We start from the raw sequence: 24,803 nt of genomic DNA, 5'->3' as shown, positions 1-24,803 counted from the left end.
ATTGCAGCTGAGTTGCCGAAATGTTGCATACTTTCAGGCGCATCATCGCATTTATTCTTTGCGCGGGACACTTTCTGTTGCACTTTGCGCGCCTGGTAGAAATTAGGCTGTTCACATTTCTGTTTCAACTGTGATTGTGTTGTGTGCGATTTTTATTGGTGCGTTATCGATTTCGATGATTTTGCGATCGCGGCGATAATTTGCTTTGAAAATAGAATACTTTTGTTAGCAATGATGGAATTTAAAAATTTTCCACTTTGTGAGAATAAAATTGGCCTAATAAACAACTAAATTTAATGTTTTATTTTCAATTTTATTATATTTTCGTTAAACATTCGTGTATTTATTAAATTTAAAAATTCCTAAATATAGTTCGTAATTTATATAATTAAATTATCAGGGGGTTCTTATGCACATACTCATAATTTGCAAGGCAATTTCTTGAAAACCGAATAAATACGAAGGTAAGCAGTGTTGAAACAAGTTTCGAGTAGCTTCTCGCTTGTTCGCTTTGGTGTAGATAAATTAATATAATATTGTTGCAGGTGTAATATTACTTGACTTTCTTGAAGTGTTGCATAAAAAAGTGCTATTATATTCAATACATACATACATAGATAAATATAACGTAATGTATTATTAGCGAGTTTGCTTTTTATATGCATATATGCATATCTCACATTCTAATATGTTTTGGTTTAGAAAGAAATGCTTAATAACTAGTAACAGGGCACATAAATAATTTTAAAAATACATATTTCTTCCCACCCTCATTTTTTTTTTCCTAATTTCACTAACGCTGGTCAATTGGCGTGCTTTAACTTCTTCCTTATGTTGACACAATATCCATATATACATACATACATATAGAGACATGTACATATGTATAATTTGTACAATAAGAAAGATTTACTTTGCGGTGACGCCACTATTCGAACGAATTAAATTTGTTACGGGAAATTTCGCTGCATTATTGTTTACGGGAAATTTAGTTGACGACGCCGAAGCAGACAGTGAGGCTGCCGCAGCTGCATTGCGGGTCTTCGTTGCAGTTGCACTCGTTGTTGTGGCCGAACTGATACGATAATCGCCATTACGAAAAACTACCAACAGCACGGTGATATTGTCCACTGAACCACGTTGATATGATTCCATTGTTAACGCTTTGGCGCCAAAGTCCGCTTCGTGTAGATGCTTTTTGACAAAAGTGCAGGCCTCCTCATTGTTGAAGGTGTCCCACAGACCATCTGTGGCGAGTATCAGAAATAAGGGCCTGGAAAAGAATATGAAACAAGACAATAATTTCCATATCAAAATAGTTAAATAGACTACCGCTCACTCACTTGTGGTCATTCAAGTCGAAGGTCAATATATCCGGATTGGCTATGACTAGATTTTTGTCCTTCAATGGATAATCGCCGAGCGCACGGGACGTCGCTAATATGCCGGCCACACGCCAAACGCCACGAAATGCGATGAAGCCGCCAGCATCGTGGATACGCTTGCGCTCACGCACCTGTGGAAAAATTACGCATATGACATATTATTAATTTCATAGAGTATGTAGAGTACTTACCTGCTGCGGTTTGTGATCGAATGACAGCGGTATCGCTATTCCACGTGAGTCACACATAACACCACGCGAATCGCCAACGTTCGCAACGGTCAGTTTGCTGCCCTCGATGACGGCGATCAGTGCTGTGGTGCCGGCAATATTGGTCTAAAATGAAATTAAAATTTTTTTAGAATTATAAAAATGGAAATTCATTTATTTTTCAATATTATAGCATGTACGAAGGCTGTTCTTTCTTCTTCTATTCTTTTTATTTCTTCTCTATAATGGTACCCAAAAGAAATCTTTGTTCGTTACGAACTCTTTAATCGAATTAAATCTCTTACCATTGAGCAACTTCTTCAGATTTTGAATGGAAAGAAAAAGTCTCACGATCGCGAACGACAACAGCGTGATAAAGGAAACTAAACAAAACTAGGACCGGAAAACGGGAACAACCATTGTCGTATCAAAATTGGTACACACCTGCTTCTTTGCTGCTTCAACCAGTTTGTAGTCGGCGGCCAAGACTTCGTCTGTAATTAATTTGCCATAATTAATTTTTCCATTTTCAATGTAACATTTGGCGTCGAAATTCTGTGGTGGTCCATTTGATTTGCCGCCCTCACTGCCAGCATCCTTACCGCCACCGAATAGAGCCTCCTTGGCCGCATTGCTGCCGCGCATTAGAGAATTCAGTTTGGAAGTGAAGACATCGGTGTCCTTTTGTTGTTTGCCACCAGAGGGTGTCTTGCAATCATCTGCGGTACTGTTAGAAATTATGTAAGAGAAAATATTAAAAAAATATATATAAAATATATTATTCGTAATTGATCGGGTTCTGTTAAAAAGGAGTGTGTAGATGAAGTTTGTAACACTCAGAAGGAAACGTCGGAGACTCTATAAAATATATACATACATAAATGATCAGCATGATGAGCTGAGTTGATTAAGCCATGTCCGTCTGTCTGTCTGTATATATACATATATACAAACTAGTCCCACAGTTTATGAGATATCGATCTGAAATTTTGCACCTGTTCTTTACTCACTAAGAAGCTGAACATTTGTCGGAACGGCAGATATCGGACCACTATATCATATAGCTGTCATACAAATTGAACGATCGGAATCAAGTTCTTGTATGGAGCAATTGTATTTGTGAAGGCTAACGTTTTTTTTTGTTTTCAATATCACTATATAGAATGATGATTAAACGGAAACACAAGTAAAGGTCTATGATTTTTCCAATAGATGGCTTTATAAAGCTGAATCTTCCGTTGTATAAGTGCGATCGGAGCGTTAGAAAGTTAAGACTTCGCAGTAAAAAAATCTTCTCAGACAGTTTGTTGATTTTTTGACTCGGTATACATGTATGACCTGTGCTGTCTACAATTGGACTGTCTGATGGTAGCAATCGCCTAAAAGCGGCTAACTTTGGCCAATAGGAGAGGTATTTTGTTTAATCAGGACAACGCCAGGCCATCTACATCGATTGATAGTTAATCGAATGTTCTTATGCAACTGCCTTATGATCCAAACCTGAGAGCAAGTGATTTGGCACAGGTGATTTTGCTGATGAAAAATTTGCCTCAAAAGAAGCTTGTGAAAATCATTGTCCCAGTTTTTTTGCCAATCGGGCAACAGGGTTTCTATGAGAATGGCATTATGAAATTACCTTCAAAACAACAACAAATTGTTAAACAAAACGGTTACTTTTTGCTGGATTATAAATGTAAGACTTATAGGGTCCTTAATACTGAACGAAGAAGCTCGAATCACAGGAGTAGTGAAAAACTTAAGCAAAACTAGATCTACGCTAGTTTGAAGCGCCTTAAAAAAGCAAGTAAAGCTTATGTAAAACGATCTAGAAGATATGAAACCCCGTTAAAAAAGACCGCTGTCGGGTAAAACCAGTACGCACTTGAATAGGTTGTGTGGCCAGAGATAAAAATCGCAAAACGAAAGTATTGGAAGATGCTTGTATGGAGAACATAAAACATACACGAAGATTGGATTGGATTTATATAATAATCTTGAGTTGGCTAAGGTTTTGTATATTTAATCTGTAGTCATGATCTGTCTTTGAAAGGTTATGAGTCACTTCAAAAGAGGGAAAAGATTTGCAAGCAATTAAGGGAAAAATATGCTTGTTTTATTGGCACAAAATTTCAGCAAGGATTTGTAGGATTTGTTAAATGTATCGGCGAATCAGATGAATGCAAAAAAAATGTTATTTGTCTTCACTTCACTAAAAGCGCTCCTCAACTAAATTTTAGTACTTAAATATATTCAAAGTTATCACACCTCGTTAGTTAAAGACATGGTTTGAGATGCATTGTTGTATATGTGAACTATTTACTTAACTATCTAATAAAAATTTTATTTTCAGGCTACAATATTTAAAATGTGTGAATAAGTCACGAATTAGTTTGCGCTGAATTCTCATAAACTACTTTGTAAGTAGTTACGTCAAGTCAATGCTATGTGCTGATAAACCAGCTGAAATCGCCCAGTTGGAAATTATTTTCATTGCCGAGATAAGGTTAAGAAAATAGCAAAATTGTGTGTGGCTTTTATAAGCCGCCGTCTTGTTTTTAAATTTTAAGTTCATAATAAGACTCGTCGAGATCGAAATGTATGATTTATTCTCAGTTATCTTTAGTAAAAGTACAGCCTGAATCAGGGTTGCAAATAATGTATTGTATAAAAATTATTGAATTAACATATGTAATCCCAAATATGGGATTAAAATTTTTTTTTTTTTATCCTGCATACCGGATTAAAAAATTATTTTTAATTTATTTTTATTTTTTAATCCGGTTTTTGGGCTTACATTTTTTTTAATTCCGTTTGCAGGATTAACCATTTTTTATTTATTTTTTAATTGGGATTTCAAACTAAAAAAAAATTGTATTCAAATTTTAATTCAATTATTTTTTTTTAATGCATTATTTGCAACACTGATTCAAGCTGAACTTTTCTCTTCCAAAAAAGGGATTAAAAATATTTTTTTATTTCTTAATAATGCAATTTTAATCTTAAGCATATAATTAAGAATTAGAAAAATTATTTACTGTTAAATTAAAATTTTTTGGCGTTCATTCAAATCAAATAGTAAGATTTTCAATTTTAAGTCTTTAATCCTAAACGCCTTGGATTAAAAAATAAATATTTAATTTTTAATCACATAATTTTTTGAATTAAAAAATACGCAAGCTTGTCCTGAATGTTGGGCAAAACACCACTTTAAGTAATGGTCACTCCAGATATATTATTTAACATTCCAAAACGAATTATGGAATTGTAAATGCATATTTATAGGCGTTGTAGCGTGTAACAGAAAGCAGACGGGTTTGAATCTAACCAAAGACTCTTCACCGTAGGTTGAAATGTTCTTCTTTATTGTCTTATTGATGTCTATAGCATCTCTAGTATATTGTCCTAAATTCTCAAGTTGATACCACTAAAAGTTTTGAAGATACAGCTTTGAAAAGTTGCGCGCTCGAGGCCAGCTATATAGTCACTTAAAACTTGAAACGCGTTTTTCTCGCAACTGTGAAGTCAAAGTCGGTTGTCAAGATTTCTCACGAATTACTCAACCAATCTTAATGAAATTTTACACAGATCTTTGGATTTATTTTTTTGTTCAATTACAACAAGAACGTCGAGAAATTTTCACCAAAATTTGCATGTTTTTGTAAAAACGTCTGCCAAAAATACAATTTTCCCTTTTTTTCACCTGTCAGATGTTCTGCTGTTAACGCGGAAGCACCTTTTATACGAGGGACTGTCGGAAATAACGTCGCAATGACCGAGTTTTGAATATTTTTCTTTGAAAATTTCACAAAATCTTTATTAAATAGGTATCTTCGGAATAATAAAAAGTTTGAATAAAATATTTAATTTTTTATATGAAAAAAAAAATTATTGAAAATAGGGCGTTTTTTGCTCGACGAAACCCATGTAACTCCTTAAGGCTCTAACAATGGCAAAGCGAACTATAAACGGTTGAAATCCTATGAAAATCATGTAAATTTCATAAGATGTAAGCTTAAAAATTCCATCTAAGCATTTACAATGCAAATTTGACATTATATTCTACGACTACGATTTAGATGAGACTGAATTTGCAAAATAGTACAAATTTACGATGCTCTGTTTTGCAAAAATCGAAGTAAGACTCAACAACGAAAAGGAAAGTGTCTACGAAGATTGCGGCGTATATATATAATATAGGTATATAGCTCTCTTCCTAAATATCCACTTGTGATATATACTTGTATGTTATACACAAAACAATAACATTGACAATGCCGTGCGTTCACTCACTTTTCTAGCGGATATCTGAATAGATGCTATATCTTATGCATTATATTCTATATATATATATATATATATATGTACGATACGCTTCCACGAGTTTATCAGTTCGCAGGAGGGTTGAATCGTCTTGACGCCATGTGTCCGGATTTTTGCATTTAAAAACATTTAGCGCGTTAATTTCGATCAGCGGCGAGGGCGTGACGCTTTCAATTGCCTTCTGCAATCTTATGCTGTACATTTCTCATCACGAGCGCGTCAATTGTTATTCGCAAAAGTTTTATTTTATTTCATTTTTTCATTCTTTTTTTTTAACTCATACATATTTAATTCGAATTTATCTTGGCCTTTTTGCGCAGCTTGAGTTTGTTTGTTTTCTTATGCCAACGAAATTGTATTGCCCTGATTTATTATTATGCCTTTGACCATACAATTTGATGTGTTTACTTTGGGTGTACTTTTTGCAGTGCAAAGGAAAAATATTTTCTTTTAATACTAAACGAACAATTCATTTTCCGCTGAAATTCTGATTGCAAACCGGCAATTTGCTACACAAACGAACACAAAATGGTAGCCGTTCTCCGAAAATATACATATATTCAAAAATATCTCCAATAACTAAAATATAATTATAACTGAATCTTCACTCCCATAGCTTTAGAGAACTCTGCTGGGACCCTGCTTACTATTACAGGTAAAGGAGACTCATACTCTACCAATATTAATAGGAAATCCGGACAACCATATAAACTGCACCAAAATGAAAGACCGAAAAAGTAAAAAAAAAAACGTTTAAAAATAAAGCGGCCATGCCTTTTACGATCTCTTTTGCGACAACTGTACAGAGACATATCAAAATCCTCAAAATATTGCCCAAGAGCTATAATTACAATCAAAAACATCGCTGGCAACCGATTACCAATGCATGTCCGGTACAGTTTTTGAGGGACTACTACCTACTGGGACCCAACCTTTTTGATATAAATGAAGAAGCTGCAGTCATGCTTTTATACTGCCAGATGGCTATTGAAGTACTTATCCTACGATGCTTGTTTTTATTATGCAGAAAACAACCGTGCAGACCATCCGCCTAGAACAATAATTTCCGATCTAACATGTTGTACAGCACATCTAGGAGACTAAGAGTGATTACATAGCCACACTGAATTGATCAGTTCACTAGCAAAAACTCTTTCGAAAGAAGGCCACTGTAACAACTACATCAGCAGCTAAAAACTTATTCAGCCATCATTCATAAATCACAAAATATAGGTTAGCTCTCAAAACAGGTTAAAATTTCGGGGTCACAGAAGTAGAATATAGTTACGACAATATAACGAAGAGAAAGCGGAATGCAGAAACACATTTCAGAAAGCATTCCATGACAGTCGGGTCTATGTAACCGAAATGGACTCCGATTTATATTCGACCACAAACTCGACTACATTATTCAAATTAATTGAGGAATGTTTTCTCACGCCATCAAAAAACAATAGAACAAAATTTAGTTTTTTTCTAACGAACCACCTAAATTTATGTGTGTAGGTATAAACATGAAAGTATATGTATTTCAAGGGCAGATAGTCAGCGGCTAATTGCATATTACTAATGCATCGAGTGAGTAACCTGTGACCTCTCATATTCGCCTTAAGTATCACATACATATACCATATTATATGTAAACATATAATAGAGCTCTTGGTATTCGACTAAACGACTAACCGGATTAACCGGTAAGGGCATGATTCGAATAATAATATTCGCTTTGCACTATCTGGATAGTCGTAAGTTGTCGAATATTCGGTTAACTGTTCGTTGACAACTTTTCGAATAGTAAGCGTTCATTCAAAAAAAAAATTAAACAAAAAATAAATAAAATAAAAACAAAAAAAAAATAATAACAAAAAAAATAATAAAAAAAAAATAATAACAAAAAAAATACAAAAAGGGCAAAATCAAAGGCTGATTTTATTGCAAATAATTTTCATTTATTCAAATACTCGCAGCAGCGCAACTATTCAAATAGCCGCAGTTGAACGACTATTCGATTAATATTCGTACAAACGGTTACAAACCGGATATTCGACTAATCGGTTTTCAGGTTATTCGAATAATTTTAAGAGCTCTAGTATATATATGTAGTAAGCATATCGCATGAGTAAACTTACCTGTGTGCCTTGCGCAGACTGTCCCGTCGACGCACTGACGGCTCATTATTCTCCTTATTGCTTTCATCTTTACGGCTTGCCTTCCGCTTCAGGTATGGACTCGCGTCATATTCTGCGTAATCAGCATCGAGTGCTGCTTTTTTACTACTTTCAGACAGCTGTTGTTGATTGCCCATTAGCTTTGTTGTTGCGATAATTTTATTGTAAATATTTTTCACTAAAATATCTTTTGCAAAATCCACCGCAAATTCACCGCCATGACCATCGAAGATGGCAAAAAACGAGATTCCTGTATTGTTATTGATATTCTCTTCGATGATGTATCTGATGAAAAGTGTGAAGAAACCAAAAAAAAAAAAAAAAGTAAATCATTAAAGATTCTGAGGTGTAAGAACAGGTGGTTGATTGATAATGGGAAATAGAAATGTATAAAAATAGAAACAAGCAATCTTTCACGGATTATTTGTTGAGTAATACCAAGTGTGTTGTTGTTTGCAAGTGGGTATATAAATATTCAATATGTAATACTCGTACATATATATTGTACTTACATAAATACTTTTTACAAGTAATACTTAACACGCGTTGAACATTTGTGGCTTTATTTTGTATGGATTGTGGGGATTTCGTTGTGAATGAAGAAGTCTGGTCGCGGCGCCTTCAAAATGTAAGGAAAAGTGAAGAAGAAGGAGAGTGGTGCGACACTGACGCCCACTCAGGTTTTTTGTCGTGTGCAGTAATTAGCTAATGGCAAAATTGTTTTGAAATTTTTGTTTACTATGTCCGAGTCCAACTGGCATACGCCACTAGGTGATGATGAGGTGATAGGTGCCATTATTACTACTTTGAGAGCGAGATAAAAGGTAGGCAAGTAACTCAATTAAAATAATTAAGAATTTATGAGGGTAGTTCAGAATTTATGGAAAGTAATTACTTTTTTTTTGGCTTGTGTTTGACAGAAAAATAATAGGTTGTGACGTCATGAAAGAAAGAGAATTTGACAGTTTCACTTTGGGTTGTTGCTAAAATCTCATATTTTCAAAACTTTTGCGGCTATGAATCACATATAAGTTTTCCCTTAAAACTATTTAGTAATGTTTTATTCTTCTATAGCAACAACAACATTAATGTTGATGACAACCTGTTCGACGTAATTAAAAACTTAGTGCAATAAAAGAAAATATTCTCATAAATGAAAAGAAAATTTAATTATTAGGGTTAGGTCGGTTGAAATGTTTTAAAAATATTTTATTATGTCTTTTTGGTCGGATTTTGCTTTTATCGACTGACTTTTATGGAAAATTGGTGTGTTTTGACGATTGAAAGAAACGCTGGCATAAGTTCACAATAACGAATGGAGATGACAACATTAATCTAGACGGATTAACAAATATTTGTTTAAAAAAGGAAAATTCCCGTTATTTTTTAAACACACCTCGTATATTAAGTATATATATAATAATATTTCCGGCCATAAAAAATTAAAATGGCGAAGTTTAATTTTACCCAAAATTTTGGTCGTTTTTGGCTTGCCAAAATTCGAGTTTTGATCAACTACATATATATGGTACAAAACATGCCAAAAACATTTTAAGATAATCGGATCATTTGTCACTCAACCAAATTTGAATAATGTAGTTTTGAGAAAAATTCAAAAACTTTCCGATTTTAAATTTTAGTATGCTATTTTTATACTCTTGCAACAGAGTAGAATAGTTTTGTTCACCTAACGGTGCTTTATATTACCTAAAACGAATCGATATAGATATCGAGTTGTATAAGTATATATAAATGGTCAGAATGACAAGACGAGTTGAAATCCGAGTGACTGTCCGTCCCTCCGTCCTAGCAAGCCATAACTTAAGGAAAAAATTATATATCTTGATGAAACTTGGTACACTTGTTCCTTGCAAAAAATGCGGACGATAATTGCACCACTGTCCATGTCCATAAAACGCCATTAATCGAAAACATATAAAATGCCATAGCTAAGCTCCAAAATATGTGCGCTCAAAATTTTGAAAAAATGGACCTGGATTAATTTACATATCTCCTAAACCATTAAAGCTACAATAACCAGATTCGCTTAGGACAAATCCTATAAGAACCACTACCGAACTGGATGAAATCGAATTATAACCCCGCCATCTCCCCATATAACGGTTTTGTTAAAAACTACTACAATTTTACACCCGAAATAGTAAAAGAGCGCTTTATAGCAGCCGGTGTCAAATTTGTATGATGGGCGTGGCATCGCCCACTTATAGGTGAAAATCCATATCTCTGGACCTACTTGACCGATTTCAACCAAATTCAGTATGTAATATTATTCTGACTTTTCTACAATACAGTGTAAAAATAGAATAGAATAATTGAAATCAGACAAAAACCACGTCTCCTTCACATAGAACACAATTTTAAATTTCATCTGATTCTTTTACTTTCCAATATACAAATGAATAAATACAATATATCCGATTCAAACTCTGCACAAGTAGTGTCATCAAGGTATTTCATCTTACGCCCAAAAATTGTCGAAATCGGATCATAGCTTTTCAAAAACCCTGGACACCAAATTTGTGGACACCAGTGCGTATGTCACCTGAAGGTATTTAGCCGGCGTTGACCTTTACAAGTTGCAAGAGTAAGAAATGTTCGGTTGCACCCGAACTTAACACTTTCATACTTGTTAAAGGTATAATCTATTGAAATTTGGAAAAAAATGGTTATTTTGTTTATTTTCACACTAGGTGTGCTCCATAATTTCCATTCAACATCTGGTTCATGTGTTGAGTGAGAGGCCATATATTTTATAGATCGTTGAGTTGGAATCTTACTAATCTCGAAAAATTCAGTGAGATATTCTTAGACAGTTTGAAAGTAAACCACCCGGTATTTATATACATACATATATATTTTAGATTTTAGATACTCCCAATATGCACATAGTATATAACATAATGCGGTTGCGTTGTTTGGAAATGAAAAATTAAAAATTGCCAGTTAAATTTTTGCATAAACATTAGCTATCAGTTGCTAAGGCACGGCTGCAGTGTAAAAATCGCAGATGTACTTACATGCGAAAATCAGCCTTCAATAAGATAATTGCACATGGGGAAACATCGAAAACAAAGCCAAGAAGTAATGGTGTCATTAAAATATAAACAATGCGAATGAGGTTTGCAAAATCACGCCTAGCATGACAAAGACAAGGCATTTCTTTGATAAATCTGTTTTAAAATCAAAAGTGCACGCTTACTGAGAATGATGATTTCGACTTGCGAAGAAAGTTGATAACTAAGCGTGACCAAAAATTAATTTGACAACAATGGAAGTTTTTTGACAAAATGTTGTGATTTAAAAACCTTAATACGAAAATATTTATACAAAGTTAAGTTCATATACTAAAACATATTATTAATGCGTGTGGCAATGAACTTGAACTATAGAAGTGATTAAAAATTCTGCTATGTTTATTAAAAATATATATATGTATGTAAGTGTAATTATAACATAATACATATGTATGTAAATAGGAAAGAAACTTGATTGAAAATAGTGGGAATTGAACGGAAGCTTTGCAGACTTTTTTGTGTACGTCACAGTTAATATTTTGCGCAGGGGTACAAATTACAGTCGCATACAACTATAAATGAGGGAACAAGTTATAGCAGCCATCCACCTGTATGGAAAAGAGGTGACCTTTCAGCTGATAGAAAGTGAATTTATACTTATCGTACCTCAATTTTGGTAATAAGTATAAGACGCATAAAAAATATGAGCACAAATTAGATGGTGTATATCATTAAAGTTAATTGAAAGAGGTACTGCCATTGTATCTTTAATATGTGGCAACTTTCCATACACCCTTATAACCGAATATAGTAATTGCCGCTTATCCGATATGCTCTTAAAACAAATCTCCATTCTAAAGAAACGTTTTTCTAGTTTTCATGGAGCTTAAGGCAGGAAGCACCCGAAGAAGCCTTAAAAAAATCGATTTTTATTTTTAGACCATTTTAACGCGAAAATCCTTGCAAAACAGTTCACAAATTTTTTGAAGCGTCATTGTCATGGATGTTGTTTGAATTACCAAAAGATCAAAGTCTTTCTATCTACCATATAAAAAAAACTCTCTTAAGTGAAATAATGTTTGATTTTATGATTTCAGAAAAAAATTTCACTCAGGATCATTGCCGATGTCGGCGGTATGATCGTTAGAGTATAAAGGGTGTACCATTCATTTTAGCAATTTATCAGATATATTTCCAGTGATAAAGCGGTTTCTTTGACCTCTCTAATTTACTATAAAATGTATATGAACATCTGTACTATAATTAGTCCTAGAAAACTAAGTTTTACACTGTTAAACATATATATAAGTACAAATACTATTACAGAGAGATAATTCTCAAAGCATTAGCTTAACAATAAGCAGCATAAAAATAGAGACAAATTACATGGCTTGATAAACAATTTATTCAAAACGGCCATTAGAATTGGAAGCATATATTTTGTTAAGACCTAAGCTTCCGAAGAGTTTTGGTGGGTTTAACAATTTCAAAAAATCGATTTTGTTTTTTTATCTCTTATTAAATAGTGTAATATGTCTCAAATATGCTTCCAAAATCTCAAATCGATTCAATTAAAATTCTAATAGATAGCTCCTTCGGATGTTCCGCCCATTATGCCACGTTAGAACAGGTCTTCGCATTTAAACGCGTTTATCGCAAAACTCAATTTTTTAAGTCGGTGAACACGATTTCTTGAGAAGTCATAAAGCGAATTTGTTAAAATTTTAGCACACATCTTTGAAATAACATTATCTAGTCATTGAGCGTATAATTTTTATTTTTTTATTACAACTAGTTTTTTCCAGCCAATACATGGCGAAATTGATCAAAAATTTGTGTTTTTTTTTGTTCAAAGTCTGTCAAAAACTCAAATTTTTTTCCTTTGTCCAACAAGAACGAAGAGAGATGTATCCCTGTAATAACGAAATATTTTTGGTTTTTGAATTTAGAGGAATCAATAATGAGTACTGCCGGCCACGGCAAGAACATTTTTTTTTTTGGAGACGTCAAGGAGATAAAGTAACAACGGGTAAGTTTTTGAAGTTTTTAAATACAAATTACGCAAAATACTGTTTCAATATGTATTTTTGATATGCCGAATTGTTTAAATTAAAAATATATGATTGTATTTTGAAGCGCTGATCGCACCTAACCCCTTAAGCATAAATAAAATTTGAGTAACGCAAGTTTTGGTATTTTGAAGCTACCTTTTCCTGTTGTCAGACCTCAAGAGAATCCTGACAGGAGCGAAATCGTTGAACTGAGGATTATTTACGAGCAAGACTTGCTCTACAAAATGCGATCGAGAAGTTAAAAAATTACTATGCTTGCTATCGATCGCTTTGTTGCATAGTAAAATACATTATTTAAAAAAATAGGTTTTTCTTCAAGAGAATACGAACTTTCCAGTCGGCCTGTTATTTTTAGTCACATATGTACATACATAGATATACATATTATTATATACTTGTATGTATACACAATAGCGCCCATCTGGTATGCATTATGTATGCACATAGAGGCGAAAAAAAATGTTTGTTTACTGAACATAATTCTTTTAGCGAACTTAATTAATTGCAAGTGAAAGTTAAAGAGCAAAAAAAAATAATAAGAAAAAACAATAATACTTAAATTCATTATGAAGCATACGTATGAAATGGTGGCAAATGGATACACAAATAGTATGTAAAATATAAATAAGAATATAGAGCAATAAAATTCAAGAAAATCAAATAATACAAAAAATTATAAACATGCCTGTATATGTTATAGGATAATGAAAACACAAAAAGCTAAATTTAAAAATACTGCATGATAAAAAATAAATTTATAAAGTAAGAAAAACAAGTGTCTTGCAGCCGAATTATTAATATAAAGAAATTATATACTAAGTATACGAAATATTAATAAAATTTATTGCGTCCAAAAAAAAAAAAAAAAAAAATAACAAACAGACACAAAATTTAAGACTCAATGTTGTTTTTATTTCCAATTTTTTTATTTCTGCGTCTAATTCTGTAGATTTCATGTACGTGTGACAGAAAAGTGTGCAGTAGAATTCGTGAAAATTTTGAAAAATGTTCCTCTAGAGCATATGAAAAGTGTGATATTTGAAAAATGTCGTTTTGTGGCGTGAAAGTGGTGACGAAGAACGACGCTGCTGCCATTCGCGACGATATAGAAAATTAGTGGGCGTGTGTGCTTACATGTGAACATATGTATAAATTATATATATATATATATATGTATATATTATGAAACAATATTAATGTATACATTATATACGTATGCATAGAAAAGGCAACTACACCAACATTTAATAATTTTTTATTTTATATATTATAAAATAAAAATATATGCATGTTTATGTATGACATAAATATTTGAGAATATTTGCCTCTGCATTTAGTGAAAGTCAATGTTAATTTCATGAAGAATTTGATATAAAATTAATTTGGCGTTTATTTATATAAAAATTTTTATTATTTAGATTAGTCAGAACAAAATAAAATAAATCCAGTTTAATATACACAAAATAAATTAAATGTAGTTTTGAATTACTGCAATAGCAATTAGTTTTCTTATATGTTATACGATTTTGGCTAGCTATGTATTTATTACTGATAAAAAATTTGAGTGAATTTTGTGTTTATGCACTTCAAATCCGAATTTAAATACGCTATTTTTCATAGACATCATTTGATTTCTATACATGAGTACAAATCGGAAAATTACCGGCTAGATTCCTTACAACCAGAGGCACGTATCTTGCTGAGGAAAAGCAAGACCTGTTGAAATTGAGTGACTCTGATCTAAGTTTTCTATTTTACTCATGATACTTTAAAACTGGGTTGTTTTTAACAAGTTAATTCATTATTTTTATTTCGAAGTAAAAAAAAAAAACGATTGAAAGTGAATTATTATCCACTTTTAGCACTCATTTTTTGACAGCTGTCAAATTGAGTATGCTAACACTAATCAAATTGAGTCAGCTCAAATGCTTCATATTATATTCAAAACAAATTAACAAAAAAGGTCACATTTAATGACAAATATTCAATAATAATAATAATTTTGAAACAAGTATCTTGTTTTAATAAGATTATTTACTGAGCTTTCGATGAAATTTTTGTTTAAACAACCCATTTCTCAGAACTTTTGAAGTTATCATTAATAAATAATCAGCATTTTTGGTCGCCAATGGGGTTTTATAGACACGTTCTAGTATTTTCAGAGAATTGAGGTGCTATTGCTGGCGTTTGCATATTTTTCTACTTCACTGAATTGAAATAAACATGGTAATTAGTGAGGGGAAATAATAATGTCTGACTATATAATGACTTTTATTTGTAATCTCTGAATACAAATAGAAAAAAAATAAATAAATACATGAAAGGATATATGACTACAATGAAATTTACTTATTTTCCTTAAATGATAAGAGCACGAAAAACGGTAATCAATAACGATCGATGAGGGAAAAATGAGTAGATTGCCACATTATATGATTTATGTTAAGTGTAAGCATATAGTGTAACTAAACGTAGTTCTTTAATTACCTAATTAAATACAATAATTCTAAGCTACGTGACTTTATCTGATCTGCGTAAGTATTGTATATTTATCGGCATTTAGGTATGTTTATACCCTGCACCGGGTAAATTTTGCCTCGAAGCTTGTAACATACAGAAGGAAACGTCGGAGATCCTATAAAATATATACATAAATGATCAGCGTGACGAACTTAAATTTAAAATTTTGCATACGTTCTTTTTTCCAAAAGAAGCTGCTCATTTGTTGGAACGGGCGATATCTTTACGAAATTTGACGTGGACCAATGTAAGTCTCAGAACATATGGTTCAAATCGGACCACTACAGCATATTGCTGCCTTACAAACTGACCGATCAAATTCAAGTTTTTGTATGGAAACCTTTTTATTTGTGAAGGGTATTCTAGCTTGAGTGCAACCGAAGTTAACATTTTTTCTACATTTTTTATTTAGTTTTCAGGGTAATAGTTTCGGGTTAATTGCACGTTTTCCATTATGCTTTCTGATATTAATCTATGAATATACATTTTAAATACCGTAATTATACTCTCTTACTGAGAGTACATACATTATTTTATTGACATTCGAATTATTTTACAACTTGATCTGGTGTAGGGTTCCAATATACTTTATATGTTGTTTTTGTTGTTGTAGCGGTTGCCTAGACCCTGTTTGGGTGGCAAGTCAGGTCGGATCATAAGGAATGTTAGATGAGTAGGATTCATCGGACATGCAAAGAAGTGGTTAGAGTTAGTTGACCATTCGTCCCGGTTTGGCCAAGACAGTCCGGATTGCGAGTTAAACGTCCTGGGCTTAGAAATTAAAAAAAGGGAGAATTGAATAAAATTGTGTTGCTCTCTCACCTATTATATGTCGAGATTTTTAGTGAATTATAATATGCAAAAAATCGATGACTAAAAAAACCCTCTCGGATTTTGCCGGAAAAAATATGGTCACCTAAGGTTATTTGATTCGATAAAATATTTTAACACAAATAACTTTTATCGCCTTCAAAATGTGATCTTTTATACCCAACAGCTGGGTTAAGAATATTTACATTTTCCATACTTCTCCCAGCGTCGAGATGACCATTACTTCGAAAAATACATGAAAAAGGGTTTAAGATACAAAATACTTTACAACAGGGTTCTTCAAGAAAAATAATAATGAATTGGTCACTTATGGATTGTTTTCAATGACAATTCGAAAGGCAATATTGAATATTATTTGCAGCTTTCGGGTAGAGAAGGATTTTTTGTGTAAAATATTTAACGAACTTGTGTACACTTTGTATACACTGTATGTAGCACTATTTGAAATAAAGATCTGCGTTATTATTATTTTGAACTTTGCTGCAATAATTAATGGAAGATTACTGGAAACCATTAGCGGTTATCATTACTTGATTAAATTTTTGTTTGTATGTATGTAATGTTTTTTTTATTGTTGACGTCATGTAATTGACATCTATCTACACTCTTCATACTCTTTCACAAAGTATGCTATTAGTATTTACTGTAAATTATACGTTTCGAGAAATTTTGTACGTATGAGTTTTAACAGTATTTTGCTTAAATGCATGTGCAAATATTTACCTAATATGTATGCACATTTTATATCAAAGAAATCTGAATACAACTTTGTTTAAAGACTGTGAATAAATTAATTTACAACATGTGTACAAGATTTATCTTTAGTTGTTGCAACGTATTTCGACGATTGCAATTTTTTGGGTGAATATGTGGTTGCAGCAAATAATAGTATATGTTATATGTTTTTTTTTGTTTGTATAATATGTGTATAGAATGTAGTTTGTATCAAATATCTAAACCAAAGTATTACAATGATATTGAATAGGTAAGGAGACTGCATAAAACCGCAAAGTTGTCAAGATAACAAAGAAATAAAATAATGCATATTTAAATGTATACATATGTACACTTTTCTACATGCATACTATATATATTTATATACAAAGATAAAAGCTGGCTATACATTACAGCACATCATTATACATATGTATGTATTAGGTTGGACCAAAAAACCTTAAATTTTTTTTTTATATACCATGAAAATATCGTTTCAAATGACACAAAAAAAAATCTTGCAAAGTTGGAGCTCTTAATATTAATATGAACAGGTAGCGCTTTGTGATTTTTGATTTCCTATATAAATAACACAGGAATATTTAACATAAGAAGTTATATGGGACATCGAAAAGCAGTATGCGCCATCTGTTAAAATTTAGTATTAAGAGTTCAAACTTTAGCAGAATTTATTTTTCATTTCATTTTTGCGGTAAGTAAGGAAAAAAAATTAAAAGCTTTGTTTTTGATCCACCCTAATATATGTGAATATATATAATTCGCTATCGCTGTAAAGGCAGAGCACAGACGCTAAGTATTTTTTTATATACGAGGTTTAAAAATAGATAAAATCTTCCACTAAACACGATATTAAGTTTTACAAAACTGCGTATTACCTAATAACACAGTTAGTGCGCTGCGGTTAAGAGTGAGTATGTCAGATAAATAGGCGGCTAAGAGTACTGAGATAGCAATATGCAATATATTTATATTGTTAGTTTGATTCTATATAATTTTCCATTATTAGTTATTCCTTTTGCTTTATCTTTTCCGTTCAATGTATATTTTTCTAATTTTATATGTTAAAAATCAAATTGTAATGTTGATTTATTTCATATGATGCGTTTACATCTCTCAATGTGATATAAATAAATGAAAACGCATTGAAATGTGCAACAGTATGTGTGCGTCTACATAGGTAAATGGTGCAGCAAGGCGTTGGGCCAGTGCCGCCTTTTGCGTCAATGTGAATTAATTGCATATATACATACATAAAATACACATAAGTATGCGTATAAAAGTGTATATTTTAGTAAAAATAAACACATCACCTATAAATATAAAAATACATATGTACATACAACCGTTTATTTAAGCTTGCACACATGATTGAAATTATTACAAATCAGCGGCGCGTGTTCTACGTACATATATATGCACATATTTAGGTATGTGCGCATGTATTTAGCGCAATGAACTCTCACATTTTGCAAACTTAGCACATTTCATAACTTAAAAGAGATTAGGAAGTCTATAGCGATCAGCCGATTAAAGAAATTTTTTTTTTTCTAATTTTTTAGCGTAGAAAGTTCAAACGCTTTATGGACACTTATGGGATTATGCATGTATGCTTATCAACATCTTATGTGTGATTTACTGTCTCTAACGCGAAGTGTATTTACAATAATTTCTATTTATGAATTTCCTAATATATTGAAGAATTATCTAGAATGATGTAAAGAATTGATTTTGTGTAAACAAATATTGAAGCGTATGTATAAAATTCAATTGCGTAAATTTTATAAATTTTAAAAGTTAACTATTATCACCGTAATTATTTTGTATTACTCAAAAACTAGTAATTAATTATAATGAACGAGCGCTGTAGACAGTATTTCACTTATAGATAGATTTCACATAAATTAATCATTTCCGTTGATTGATGAGTTTAAATTTGAATTATACATATGTATATATGTATATAGTGAACCAAACATTTTTATTTTACGCTTTTATGTACTAGAATAATTATCTAATCTCACTATAAATTTTAATTTTCTAATGTAAGGGTTATCTACAAAAATGAAGATTATTCGCTTCAATGCGTAGAAAGTCCTTGACCTACATGCATTGTGTCCATTTGACATGTATGCATGTATGTAATATGTGTTAATTAATGCAGACAATTTTTTGAACTAAAATCTGTGTATGGAATATATTATATTATAGCTAATACGTGCATAATTATTCAACAATATATATGTACATATGACTGTGCGTGCAAACAAATAAAATTTTGTTCTTTGTTTTGTACTCACCTGTCTTCCATGCGTGGTCGCCGTCCGAGTAACGCATAAACGGCACTTTGTTGACGCACCTCTTCCCAACATTGATAATCACCATGACCGCTTGCCTCATTTGTCAACTTCGGCCGATTTGCCTTCTGACGACCAAGTGTCGTTTGTATACGCCCCAATAGGCCACGACTCCAGGCATCAACAGCTTGTAAGTAAATTAAGAAAATGAAAAGAATCACACCGAAAAATATCACTTCGGGTCGTAGTAGATAGAGGCGACATAATTTCCATATGTACGCCAAGGGCGAATTGATGGACGAAAAGCCCACAGCGAATTTCGATAGAATCTTCATGTGGGAAACGTATGCTTGATAAAAGACTTTATCCTCCAACTCGTCATCCATGTGTCGACTTTAATTTCACTTGTATTTTTTTAGATTTTAAAGGATATTTTTTCTATTAATATATTTAATGTGTGTGTTTTTTTTGTTGTGTGTTTCAGTAGTACACTTTTTGAAACAGCTGACTTGTAGTTTTTGTTTACTTTTAATGGGTCACAGTAGTGATATCGATTGTTTCGACTAGTGGTAAAATAAACATTAATATATGTACATACATGAATATACGACTGAATGTATATAAGCATATACATATATTTAATTCACTTGGCGCACTGACGTTTACATAATAAATGAGTTTGACACTGGAGTACACAACGTCGTGCCTACAAAGTGGGTAGGTTTTTGGGCACATAATAAATAAAATAAATTTGCGGCCTTCAAACAATACAGTCAAGTATAAGTTTTTACTCAACAGTTAAAAATAATATATAGATATACATAGTATGTGCATACAATTTTACATTTACTCCCAAGGTGCTAAAAGGTTTAAAACAGGAAACTGATATCTTGATGTACATGATGTGAGTAATCAAAGCTCTTAACAAATATTCAATCGCGATTTGTAGATACTTGTACATATATGCATATATATAAATCTAATGCGCATATAGATTGAAAGATAGGTTAGAAAAAGGATATTTCCAAATAAAAATTTAAATTTAAAACTAAATACACCGCATATGAGATTTATTAAATTTAACGCCAATGTTTTATTTTTAGGGATCTCACTTCCCGTCACATAAACCGTGACCAAAAAATTATCATTAGACTCTAAGCACGTATTCGCTGATATCCCTCAAACAAACGGCTAGAACATATGCTACTGTTCATCAAACTCTTTGGTAAAAGTAAAACGTCGGTGCCCGATGCCTTTTGCCGCAATTGGGGTATCTGCCTAACGAGGGAAAGTGCAGACTACAACACCAGCAAAATTTTCTTCTTGATTGTTGGTATATATTTTCGCATTTCACATAATATTTTAATTTTATTACACACTGTCTTCGTTTTTATCCAACAACAAAACTAATATAATTTTTTTTCACAAAACATCGCCTCACCGGTGTCGTTATTGTTGCGTGCCAAAAAATCACAAATATTCTTTTCACTCTTTGTTTTTGCTTTTGAATTTCTTTATTTAAAATGACGTACTTTTCCGCCGAATGTATTAATCAACTGAGTCAATTAATGTAAAACAAAGGTCATTTAAACGTATTATTACTATGAAAAAAGAAAATTCCTGCAACTTGCTGAAAATTCTTGAAGAGTTCGTAAGGAGAGAGCAATGCCCTTTTCATATAGGTGACCCGTTCGATGTAAACGTACTGAAAACTGCAACGCTCATATAATTTTTTTTTTCTTTTCACTTAAAATGTAATTTTTATTTTTATGCGGTAGACATCACGCACACATCTCACACTTGTTGACACTAACGGAATTTATCGACGACTGGCCAAAGCAATAGACGAGCTCCCAATTCGCCCCACAAATAGCCCCAAAATAACAGCAAGTTTTCGCACAACAACAAAGTGATAAGCGACGGAACGGGTGGGAATAAAATCGACAGCTGTGTGTAGCCTTACCAGAAGCGTTTAAAATGTGTATTCCAATGCTTTCACATTTTGGCATATATGATATTTCACAAACATATAAGCACAGTAATAAGTTTATTCAATTATTATGTTTAACAAGTTTTCTAATTAACGTCCTAACTTTGTTTAATCAAGTTGTGTCATGCAACACAGTTTATTGTTATTTAAACTTCTGTAATGACATGTAATCTGGCAAGTCTATAAGCAACAGGAGTAATCGAAACGGTACAGAGTGGTATAAAGTGGTGTAAAGTAAGCAAATACTAACACGTCGCCTGCACTATAATATCATATTATAATATATATTTATATGATAATATTTTACTTTGTGCGTATACTTTGGATGTGAAAACACTTGTGATTTTTTGGCAAGATAGCACGGGAAATTCTATAAAGTGTACCCTGAGTTTGATTATTGAGTAAAGCATCCTGATCAACCGTTAACGGAACACTCTGACGTATTTTATTTATTTTGCTAGAAGAAGAATAAGTGTAAACAAATGCGTAAAGTCAATTACTTTGATTTCAACGGTTCGGCAGAAAACAGAGATCCGAAACTTTTACAATTAGGTATATGGGGAGTGGACCAAGGTCTGGAGCGATTTCAGTAGTATATTGGGTATATGGGGGCTGGGATACGTACTGAACATTATACCAGAAAAACGGGCACATTCAATTTCAATACATTATTTTACAGATTGACTGATATATTCGATATAAAGTCAACCATAGATACTGCGGTATCTCGGGATCTGATTTCAACTATTTTTGAGATGAGAGTTGAGAAACATTATACTATTTCTGCTAAGTTTTATCTATTAAAATAAGGATGTGAAAGGAAATGTTTTCACTAAGTTTGGTTCATATAACTTTAGAAGTTTATGAGATATACACAAACGGACGAGGCCACTTTAGTTTCTCAAAAAATAGCATGATTTTTGACCTAATTACAGAATTTAAAATTTTAATAGCATTTTGTAGGAGTAGCAGTGGTGTTGCAAACAACCGTTGGTTGAACAAAACCGTTTTACGAACCACGCCAGATGTGCGAATGTATGTACATAAGTACATACTTACATACATATATTTGTTATTTGGTAGATTAAAAGATAAATGAGGGTCTGGTCACTGGTGGTTAGCTGCGGTCACACAACAAGCATATTCCAGTAATATTAATAATATAACGGAATTTTAAATGTTCCAGTAGGTGAACTTTTATTTAAAAAAAAATATATATACCTACTTATATATACATATATATTGAATTTATTTTATATTGATGTTTCTTAGATGATCAGACGTAGCTCATTCATTATCATAGATCATTGGTTTAGTTCACTCCCACAAGTATTGTGCTAACGGAATGAATTCACACCACACCAAATTAACCTATTAAGAGGCTAATTTTTGATATGTTTGGACCACTAAAACTTCGCCCCCCCCAATAAAGTAATTGTTTCACCCTTTATATGGTTAACTTGGTATAAGTTTGGGTTAGTAATGACTTCGGCATGCAAACCACATCCTACAGTTCATTTTTCTGTATGCAAAGGGGGTCTCAAGAGTTGTTCTCTATATACGAAAATTACTTCCGTACATTTAACTATATAAGCAAATAGTGCATAATTACATATTTGCGCGCCCTAAGTCTATGTAAGGTGTCTGACCGTGAAAAAACGAAAAGCAAGAAAAACATAGAATTACAATTTAACCATTATGTACATATGAATATGTATTATAGGTATATACACCTAAATATAAACTGTGTACTGAAAATTCACAAATATGTGAATTGCCTATATTATGCAACCCTCTGCTCTTTACACACATGCAGATGGTGAATGCCCAGGGCAGAGACATGTATTTACATACATAAGGACTTACAAAGTCCTAAGGTTAGAGTTCCGTTTAAAAATCAAATAAAAAATAAAAATAGTTACACTTTGTTGATCGCAAGTATACTATAATAATGTATGTACATATATTTTCGTCTATATGTTTAATTATTTAAATATATTATATATATTAATTATTATACTGTGACACATAATTAAAGTTCTTCGTATTTGATCAAACACAAGGATATTTCAGCTTCCACCTCCTATAACCAAAACCTTTAAGAATTTTTTCTAAGAAAATGGAAAATGTGCTTAGAAAATGTTTTTATGTGAAATATTTTATGAGAAACCTCTTAGGGAATACACTTAGTGTGACAGCCTACAAAAGAAAGTTTTGAAAAAAATAATTCAATATTTTTACACGTTAAAAAAAGTTGTTCTCCACTGCTGCGGTGATTTCACCCTTCGTGGATGAAATCTAAAAAATTTCTCTCTAGAAGATATTGTCCGTACAATAACCTACGGTCGAAAAAAAAATCAAAAAATTACAAAATGGTGGCGTTTTTAAAAAAGTTGAATTTTACCCAAAATTTGATCGCTTTTTCACATGTCAATATTCGATTTTTGTCACATCAAAAAACTGGTGGTCACATATTTGTGAATCATATATTTTTGATTTCATCAAATACGTAGAATAGTATTGTTGCATTTTCGTTATCAAAAACGTGTATGAATAAAGCTGCTGAGAAAACAGGGCCTATCTGCCAGCTTGTTTACTAAAGTCCATGGAGGCGTTAGATTAGTTACTTCCTTTATAAATTACAAATCAACAATAAATGCCTTTCTATATAATTTTTGTCACTTTTAAACACCGGAAAGCTTTTAACATCTATCGAGTGTTAGTTAAAGGGCTTGGCATACATACTACTCATTAGGGAAATTATTAAATTATTATACAGAGATATTTTTTTGAACAGGAAATAAGATTCTTTACTCGAAATTGTTGGAACTTGAGAATTTACACTTTGTAAGTACAGCTATTTACCTGTATTTATAGTAAGTGGACGTTTCAGCGAGTTGTGTGCTCGCAGCTCCATTCTACTAATTGTTGCCTTCGTTTGCTGTTGCTGGTTAAGTTTTTGTGTCTGAGGACGCTGGTAATACTTTTTCAAATCCATTGTATGAATGCTAAAAGAATCCAGCTTCAAGTGCGAACACTTTTCACCTTCTTGCCGATAATACTGACTCATTAAAATTTTTTTTTTAGCAATAAATTAGGTTTATTTTTTAATAAAAATCTAATATATTCACTTTCGTTAGTTTTATATTATATTAATTATTTCCACTGAGTATAGTCGTTATTTTTTTTAATATTAATGTCTTTTAGCTACTATTACTTAATTTATTTATAAATTCGATATTGC

At 32.1% G+C, this 24,803-nt stretch overlaps 1 protein-coding gene across 5 annotated transcripts; it reads right to left on the bottom strand.

The window, feature by feature from the left end:
- Positions 1 to 292: 292 nt before the first annotated feature.
- On the bottom strand, positions 293 to 24,705 carry LOC106615604 (protein phosphatase 1L). Of its 5 annotated transcripts, none has more exons than XM_014231894.3 (7): positions 24,425 to 24,705; positions 19,573 to 19,756; positions 8,044 to 8,367; positions 2,039 to 2,321; positions 1,577 to 1,720; positions 1,344 to 1,516; positions 293 to 1,273 (listed from the first exon to the last, which is right to left on the bottom strand). In XM_014231894.3, exons 1-7 carry the CDS (start codon positions 24,627 to 24,629, stop codon positions 910 to 912), a joined length of 1,677 nt encoding a protein of 558 aa, XP_014087369.2. In that variant the 5' UTR covers positions 24,630 to 24,705; the 3' UTR covers positions 293 to 909. The 5 variants fall into 5 exon arrangements, with proteins under 5 accessions (XP_014087369.2, XP_036214748.2, XP_014087370.2 ...); XM_036358855.2 differs by lacking the exon at positions 24,425 to 24,705 and adding an exon at positions 21,276 to 21,434 and having other exon boundaries at positions 19,573 to 20,132; XM_014231895.3 differs by lacking the exon at positions 24,425 to 24,705 and adding an exon at positions 21,011 to 21,431 and having other exon boundaries at positions 19,573 to 20,132.
- Positions 24,706 to 24,803: the final 98 nt, after the last annotated feature.

Source organism: Bactrocera oleae, chromosome 3, assembly GCF_042242935.1.
Source record: "Bactrocera oleae isolate idBacOlea1 chromosome 3, idBacOlea1, whole genome shotgun sequence".
Classification (NCBI taxonomy): Eukaryota; Metazoa; Arthropoda; class Insecta; order Diptera; family Tephritidae; genus Bactrocera; species Bactrocera oleae.
This window is presented reverse-complemented; position numbering and strand designations above follow the sequence as displayed.